Here is a 9,090-nt window from a genome sequence, read left to right as displayed (position 1 = left end):
TATTAATATATTCCCTTTATCGAAAAAAAGAGGCACAGCTGGCACCTTACGATGGATATATGTAAATAAATTATCCATGCAATAAAACTTAATTAGTGGCAAATTGTCCTAAAAAATGTAATGCAGGATATTGCTAACCGTTGCAGCAGAAAATACATTACGCTCCATCATTTGGATTGGGCATTACCATAGTGTTTATGCAGTATGAACACACACTGGAAAATGAATTAGCCTGATAGTTAAGTATGGTCAACAGGTAAGGTGGAAAGGAAACGGCTCATACTTTGTTTCCATATCAAAACACTGACTATATCTAAAAAGAAATGCATTGACTCAATACACATGAATGCCAATTCAACATGGTTCGACTTAAATCAAAGATTGTTCAGGCCAGAATTCATAATTTTCACAATATAATGCTGGATGGTAAGTGTGTAGCTTTAGCCAAAACATAAATCCAGTTACATTAAAGCTCATCTCAAGAGCTGTTAATGTTGAGTGATATCACATCCGATCTAGAAATAGATTGAGAAACAACAACCTTTCACTGGACAGTCATCGAGAGAATTTGGCGTGCTAGCACAGGGTCCTGCTGAAGTAGCTCTCTAATGTTGTTCTCCAATTCTCCCAACTGCTTCTCAAGATATTCCTTGGAGGTCTGCTCATACGATAAAACCGATGTGAGTGAGGAGTCCAATCTTTACCGTAATTTTGACGCGTCCAGTTAACAACAGCCAGAATCTCGAGCATACCTGCATCGACGATATTGCAGTCTCGCTGTCGTTTAACTTTTGCTCTTGCTCATTCGCCAGAAGTGATCTTGGCTCCAAAATAAACCTAAAAGGAAATTGATATGAAAAAAAGAACCATACTACAAGCATACCTTACATGAGCAGTAAATTGGCCTCATGGTATAAAAGCTGGTCTTCCTGATTTACTTACACTTTGCCTGCAAACAATGAAGCCATCAAAACCAACAAAAAGCAATGTATATAGTTGACACGAAATTTGATGATTGCATCAGTCAATGTGTAACAATGAAGTTAACAAAATGTGCGGAAAAGAAGACGAACAAACAAAATTCAGACATCGAATTGGAATGTCTGTTAAACACACTGGCTATGTAAAACTAGTATACAAATCTTCACTAACATAAAAAAGCACAAGTTGTGGTTGATCCCAAACATCCGCACCGTCATACTACCCGCATCTAATAACCCATGTTCATCCCGCGTTTAGTTACTTTCCCGATCCAAAACATTCTGCATGCCACCAGCTACCTTCACAATCTCACACCCAAAAACCTAGGCCCATGCTCTCTCCCAAACCCCCTCACATCTTATCCCGAAAGCTTGTATAAAACTTGTACCACTGCTGTTTTAAACTCTTGGTGATTTCAGCCCATGTTTTGTGGCCTCTCAAAGTAATGTATCACCATAAACTAGAGTGGAAAATGAATCTCCTGTTACTTTCATTCGTTATTGCAGCTTACCTCATGCAGTTACAAAAATCCACTTCTATGGAAAATTGCTTATTTAGCATCTCATGCTGACATGAAAATAACATACTAGCTCATAGAGAGTTCTTTATAATGACAGAACATTCTTGGGTGGTGGAGAATGAAGATAAAAATCCACTAAGAATGGTGAATTTGTTTTACATACCTCCCAAATAAATATGAGTTTGAACTTGCAACTTCCCATGTCTATAGATATTAGAATATCACCCTTCTCACAGACTGTTCTTTTTTTCAGAAATTTTCAAACTTCTAAATATGGATTCCACGGAGTTTTCACTATAGCTTGGTAACCATCAGATATTTTCTCCACTACACATATGCAAGGACAGTTTTAGACACATCTTGGCAAAGAAGGCGTTGGTGCTTAACATATGTCAAAAAAAAAAAAACAAATCTGTCTTACCGATGGTCTTGTAGGTGTTTGTATCATCTGGCAATTGGCGAAGTTCCTCCAGTGTAAGGTACGCACGTTTCTTTTCACTCTCTTTAGTACGCATCTGGGTTTGTAGCTGATGAAACAAGAGAATTGTTACAATAAATATTGTATTAGGAAATTTTAGGCACCTATGTATAGGCTAGAGAATCATTTATGTTGTGCACACTTGTAGTACAACCATAATAGCATCAAAATCTTACCAGCAGCAAACAACTCAAAAACTGTTTCAGTAATCTAAATAGCGATCAACTCCCTAGAATCCAAACAAAATAAGTATAATAAAATTTACATTTATCCTTATTTACGACATGCCCATGTTGTACAAAGACCAGCACATGACTGATAAAGTTATGTGTGTATATAATGGCCATATTATATTTCAGCAATCTAAATAGTGATAATTTCTTATTCCTCCGATGTTTTGAGGTAAGAAAGAGGATTCTTAGAACACATGAATAGGAAAATCGCAGGATTTGGAACCTACGGGATTTTGTTATGTAGCGTTTGATTCACAGGAAAAACAAAGGTATTGTAACATTGAGGTTTGAGTGGATGGAAATTTTCCTCCAAAACATAGTATAGTGCAATCATATAGGAAAAACCCTATGCATTCCAAGGGTTCAATCCTACGAATCAAACAATGCACATAGGAAAAACTCCTAAGGATGCAAAACCTACAAAATTCCTATAGGACTCCTTTGGATCAAACAAGCCCTAAATAGAAAAGAGAATCGCCGCAGCAACAGGAACTAGAGTACTAGACACAGAAAAGTATCACATAATTTTTATATCAGTAAGGAACGAAAGGATGATCTCGCATTCCATGACTAATCTATTTTGCAACTTCGGTTCTCCTCTAGTCTTGTCAAGTAATGTGGTGACATACAATCTACTGCACGAAGAGATGCAGTGCTCCAGTAGTATAGCGAAGAATGCAACGTGTAAACTAGATGAGAGGAAACTGATTATTGCTAACCATCATTACCTCTTTTTTGAACATTTTGAGGTGTTTTGCCTAGTCTGAATTTTCACTTTTTCGCTTTAATTTATCGCAATGGAAAGGACCATCGCATTCTGGATTCTGTGTCAGAAAGCATGAATACTTATTTTCATTTCATTAGTTAAGAAGACTCTCAACTAATCTTGGTGCTGGTGTGGGGGGTGGGGGGGGGGGGGTTTAGGAACACAAACCAGCTAAAGGATTTGTAATCAAAAGCATCAGATATTTGATGTCGTCCAGTCCAGTAGAATCTAAAGTAAGCAACTATTTATCTTCCATCTTAAAAGAACATGGAAATTTTCCATTTTTTCTCTCCACAATGATCATTTTTAACAGCTATCTTTGCAACAAAACAAATCAACCTATACTGCCAACTAAATATAATGTAGGTATGGAACTATGGACCCGATGTAAGTTGTAATTATGCATTTACGGAACTACGATATATGTATGCAAACCTAAATTATCAAACACTTTCCAGACAATAATCATTTTCACCCAAAAAAAAAAACTTATCAGTTCTGATGTGTGGTGAGTGTTGTCTTCAGCTCGTATACATTATCCAGAGCGTAGGCGCCCAAATTTGCATGAAACAATACTTGAGAAAAGCAATTGCTTCTAGTAGTTTTATTGCAAGATGAAAACATCTGATAAAATTATGAACGGTTTCCCATGTTGGCTAATACAGTGAGTGTCAGCTAGCAGACTGAGGAGTCAGCTCAATAAAATCAGAGCAAGTTGAACAATTGCTAGGGGGCTGGAAATTGAAAAAAGTGAGTGCTACTTAGAAAGTTGAAGATTCGACTCAATAATATCAAAGTTCAAACATCGTTAGTAGAACCACAATCTAGCGATAGGCAGCAATGCAGTCCGAACATCCAGCAGAAACATAGGTTGAAGCAGGGGCCCGAGAAATCTTTGCACAGAGGATGCGACACGTTTACTCGCTACTGCACGCATCATGAGTCATGACCACGAAGGAACTAACTAATCGGGCTAGGTAGAACAACAAGACGAAGGTGGAGTAGGGACTTTACCTGCTTGATCTTCCCGGTGGTCTCGATCAACCGGGCCTGCAGCTCCACGAAAGCCTGGCCCCGCCGCAAAGAAGGTTAGAAGCTAGCACACGGAGATCAGCCAAGAACACCTAGCACGAACTAGCCGGCCGATGGGATGATTCTGGGGACTTACCGCTCGGTTGGTTTCGTCCGCCATGGAGCGAGGTGGAGAACCCTAAGATTGAGCTCGAGTCGCGCCGACGACAGGAGCCGGATGCGGAGAGCGGAGAGAGGGCGGCGGCGCTGCTCGGGGTAGGCCACAGGGCACAGGCAAACGGGGAGGATGGAGCTCGGCAACGACGGGACTGGTTGGGTCCGTTCGTTACCCGGCCCAGTTAAGGCCCCGTCCGTGTTTTTTGTTGTTGCATCAGGGCCCATTTCGCCGTTGGCATCGTTCCTAGAGTAACCGGCCCAAGTCCATATCGCCTTCTCCCGCACTTCACTCCTCTCGCAACTAGGACTCCAACTCCACACATCCTCCGCCGGTGCTAGACGCACCTTCGAGAAGCAACGATAATTCTGATTTTAAGATGTAGTCATCTCCTCGCCATCTCGAGACTGAAAATAACCTAAACAAAACACAAGAACCTTCCCGTTGGCGAGGGGTCATGGTTCGCCATGCCTCCAAGGTTTTAAGGCCACCGGAGGCGGAGCGAACCGACAATGTCGCCGGCGCGAGGGATAAGGGTATATATCTTCAAAGTTGTGTCTATGGTTTAGGTTCAAGGTTCATGGTTTACTATAAGGTTCAATGTGAATAATTTTGAGGAAACGGATTTTTGGCTCTCGGGTGCCATACACCCCCATACACCCAAAAAAATGTAGTAATTTAAATAAGTTCAAAAAATGAATCTTCCTGAAAACCAAGGATGATCAAGTTTGTACTCGTAAAAAAATGTTTGGAAACGAAATGATTCCCATGGTGTCCAGGGGAAAAGACAAAATTATGACAAATATAAAGTGAATAGTACGTGATCATGGGGTATTCCGTGTTTTTTTTTTACCCAGGATACAATAAAAGTAATTTACTAGGGAAATATTTTGTTTCAAGTACAATATTTGATCATCTTTGATTTCCAAAAAAGTTCGATTTTTTTAACCTCTTGTTTATATTTTTTAAATTTTTCCAAGTATGGGGGTGTGTGGCACCCGAGAGCCAATCTGTATTTCTCATAATTTTGAGCTATTTATTGTTCATACGTAAATAATTGAAAAAATTAGAGCTTCTTGATATTTAAAAGGCACAACTCGTTTCCTCCGACTATATTATCACCTCATTGAGTTGGCTTTGCTTTTACTTGTAGAGACGGCAACAATTGAATGGGATTTTTGGGCAACAAAGATCATCGAGACCGAGTTGCACATTGAGTGAGGGATATTCAAAAGGTTTGATCAATAGAATTTTAGAAGGATTTTAGAAGAATTTCAAAAGAAAAATAGCAAAGCTTTGCCATTGAGCTAACATTATTGGCATGTGTTCTAAAAAAAACATTATTGGCCTGATTGTAGATTCTACATAAAATTCATTGTGTTTCTATTCGTATTGTTCTATAAGTGATTGGGTTAGAATCCTATATATAACACTAATATCTCATAAATGTTTTAATCTTTGCATCATTTTTTAAGAGTTCGGCCTGCCTCAGATTATTTACCTCCTTCGTCACTTAGTTTACCCACAGATCAGTAGTTGTGACGGAGTTGACCGAGCTGATGTGTGGTCTGTAATCCAATCTGCCAAATATTTCCCAGACGTCGAGAACTTCCACCGAATTCTAAACAAATTTGAGTTTATAAAATTACAATCATTTTGCTAGCCGCATTCTGGTTTGCACCTCCCGCTTATTTTGCGTACGTGTGTTGTTGAAGACGGAATCAATTGCTGGCTCCCTTAAGTAGGCCGTACTCAAGGACAGCTATGGAACCAGCGAGAGCTACGCAGTACTTGGCTCTGTTGTCAGCATGTTAAGTGGCACACTGACCACCGCCACCCTACCTCCATTTACATGGCCGGCCGCACCAGGTCATCAGACGGGCCTAGGGTAATAACCCTGGCTACGCAACAACCGCGATTCATGAGCCCTTTAATTGTTTTCTCTGGGCACTATACGGCATTCAACACTTATAATTATCGCGAGGTCAGTAGCTGACAATTTTAGGAGGAGGTTTTAAGGATCACTCATCCGTGCTTCAGTGCACTCGGCTGCTGTGTAGTACTACACCGTGCTGCATAGTTACTTGATTCAATACTCCTTCAAATATTGTTATGAATTCGAATGTGATACTCCTTCAAATTTTGCTGTGAAGTCTTCTGAGCATAGTTATTCAGTGCAAACTGAAGTGAACAATACAAACGAAACGAGGCTCGTCCTTCTTTGACGAATTGGTTTCGCACATAACGCCGGCACCAGTACCTGGAAGTCGTAAGTACCGCCAGTACTCGTAGTACTGCTGGTACTACTGAATACCAGTGTCACAACGTCTCCAGTTGGCAACATTGTTAGGCGGAGACCCGGACTTAATTCTCCATGGCAATCAGAACAGCGTCCGCATCTGGCCGATCGAGCAGAGCGCCTTCTTCTTCTTCATCATCCAAACGAGCTAAACAGTGCATTGAAGCGGGGGTTTAATCGCACTGACTCCCGCTCTCATCGCTGCACAACTGTCCCCAATTACTCGCGCATTCATGCGGATTAAAAGCGAATTGAAGTTAATCGGCTATACTAGCTCTTTGAATGATCTCTACTCTAACCACCGGCATTTTCCCCCCAACTCGCAATCGTTCATTGTCACCGGCAGATTCACTGTCAAAACGTGGGAGACAGCTCAGAACGATGGTGTCGCGAAGGTGACTCTCTTAGTTTAATCGTGCTAGGATCAGGGGGATGGTACTTGACGATTGTGGGAAGATGTCATGTTGGAGAAGACCGTGGGATCTGGCGTGATTAGAGGCATTTGAGAGCATTCCAGATATTTTTAAAGGTGAACTCAAGTGATTTGTTAGTTTTTATCATTAGTTTTTTAGTCTGATAATCCGAAGGTCCTAAATAGTGTTGCAAAGGAGTCTGGCTCTTAGCGAGTTAGATTAGGCTCCAATCAGCTCATATCTATGTTTCCCCTTCTCAAAAAAAATCAGCTAATATTAAACCCTCAAAGAGAATCAACTCATATTCAAATTTGTGTGAGTTGAGTTAAAAATCAAGCTGTAAATGGTGGTTCATACTTGGTTTGTACTATCTCTGTTTCAAAGAATAAAGAGTTGTTAATCGTGCTAGGAATAGAGAGGGTGTTACTAGACGATTGTGGGAAGATGGCATGCGGGGGAAGACCGTTAGATCTGGCATAACTAGAGGCATTTGAGAGCATTCGAGGTGTTTTTAACGGAACTCAAGTGATTTGTTAGTTTTTATCATTAGTCCTTTAGCTTCATAATTGGAATGTTCAAAGTGTTGCAAACGAGACGCTCGAACCAGCTATATTAGGCTCCAATCAGCTCATATTAAACTATCAAAAAGAATCAACTCTTATTAAAATTCGAGCGATTTCGGATTAAGCTCAGTTAAAGTTGATCCGTAAAAGTTGTTTCAAACTAGACTTGTAACAATCGCGAGTCAAATTCGAGGTACTTCGAGCTAATATGCATGACAATATATTTTCCTATAGTCGCAAGAAATTTTACCATCTTATTAGAACACGTAAACACCATTATAATATAAATATTGTCCCAATCAAGAGAACAAAATATAATTTCTTCAAAGAAGCTTGGCTTATTCGCTCTGAACCCTAAACTTTGACTAAACTTTGGCAACAAAGATAGGAATCAAATCTCATTCGTAACATATAAGGTAATCCATCATACATGTACCTATATTTTTTGAAGCTACGGAGCTAAAATCGAGTGACCTAGTGTAGCATGAGATTAGCTCGTTTACCAATCGAGATTTAGAAGACCTCATACTCAGCTCATTTCTTTTCGAACCGCTTTGTAGTCAAGCTGAAAGGAGTCGATCTCGAGCCGCTTACGAGTCTTGAGATTTTCTTGCAGTCGTATTTCTAGAGTATTTGTGTTTTCTTCGAACTCCAATCTCTTTGTGAAGCGGGCCACATTTAACCATTTTATGTTCCACTCAGCACCAAGATTTTGGGCACATAACTTCATTTTGGACCAAATTTTAGCATTGCAGAGGTTTTTACATGATAGCCCCACTGGATATGGCGATGTGCTGCTCAGCATTGCACACATCATTGACGGTAATAGTGATGAACTATTGTACGTGCATATTCTATGGACCCTAGACATTTCCATATCAACCAAAGATTGATTAGGGCCTGAGGGTTTGCACCCAATCGTGCCAAACAAGGCACTGATAGAGATGGACGCCCTAGCTCCACGATCATATCATAATTTGGAGATATTTTTGTATTATATCATACCGAACATTTCTGTTCACTAGTAGAAAAGAGGGCTTTGGTTTTTTCCTCCAAAGAGCATTAGCACCGGATTTGGTACGAACCGGTGCTAAAGGGGTCATTAGCACCGGTTCGTGCGGTTTGGACGTCCAGGGGACCAGCCGCGGCATTAGCACCAGTATTTCTGCTCCCCACGCACCCCCCCCCCCCCCCCTCCACACCCCATGGATCACCTTTTTTAACACTGTAAAATAGAAAAAAAATTATAGAAAATTCAAAAAATAAAAATTTTTCAAATTCTTGTATGTTATGCAACCTAATATTAGGGAAAATTAACAAATTTGAATTTTCACTTTTTTTGCAAAAAAGGTTTGAAAAATGGTAAAAAGTTACATCCGAATTCACCAGGGTTTACCCGGTTAGCCAATTTTTCGATTCTCAATCCCAGATAAAAATATGAAAGCACAAAGATTTTAGTTTTTTTCTAGAAATTTAGGATTATATATTTTTTTTTACTTCATTTAAATAAAAATTAATAATTTCATCATGCATAAAGATTACTATTACTTTTAGCAAATTATAAGATTTTCAAATTTTCAGGTTTTAGGTTTGGCAAAAAATATTAAAAAGTGAAAATAATTAAAAATAATACAAATTATAAAGTTAATGT

At 39.6% G+C, this 9,090-nt stretch overlaps 1 protein-coding gene across 1 annotated transcript; it reads right to left on the bottom strand.

Annotated features, from left to right (window-relative positions):
* Nucleotides 1-343: 343 nt before the first annotated feature.
* Nucleotides 344-4,179, bottom strand: LOC124666189 (prefoldin subunit 1-like). Its single transcript, XM_047203536.1, has 6 exons — nt 4,147-4,179; nt 3,993-4,046; nt 1,923-2,028; nt 943-949; nt 753-837; nt 344-658 (listed from the first exon to the last, which is right to left on the bottom strand). Exons 1-6 carry the CDS (start codon nt 4,168-4,170, stop codon nt 545-547), a joined length of 390 nt encoding a protein of 129 aa, XP_047059492.1. The 5' UTR covers nt 4,171-4,179; the 3' UTR covers nt 344-544.
* Between the last annotated feature and the right edge of the window lie 4,911 nt (nt 4,180-9,090).

The sequence above is a fragment of the Lolium rigidum genome, chromosome 6, assembly GCF_022539505.1.
Source record: "Lolium rigidum isolate FL_2022 chromosome 6, APGP_CSIRO_Lrig_0.1, whole genome shotgun sequence".
In the NCBI taxonomy this organism is placed as follows: domain Eukaryota; kingdom Viridiplantae; phylum Streptophyta; class Magnoliopsida; order Poales; family Poaceae; genus Lolium; species Lolium rigidum.
Note: the sequence above shows the minus strand (reverse complement) of the source record. Positions and strands in the feature narration are given on the sequence as shown.

Coding starts and splice junctions, on each gene's coding strand:
- LOC124666189 (XM_047203536.1), bottom strand. CDS start 4,170: ATGGCGGACGAAACCAACCGAGCG. Junction 4,047..4,146: donor CGGACGAAACCAACCGAGCG/GTAAGTCCCCAG, acceptor CGGCGGGGCCAG/GCTTTCGTGGAGCTGCAGGC. Junction 2,029..3,992: donor CCACCGGGAAGATCAAGCAG/GTAAAGTCCCTA, acceptor TTGTTTCATCAG/CTACAAACCCAGATGCGTAC.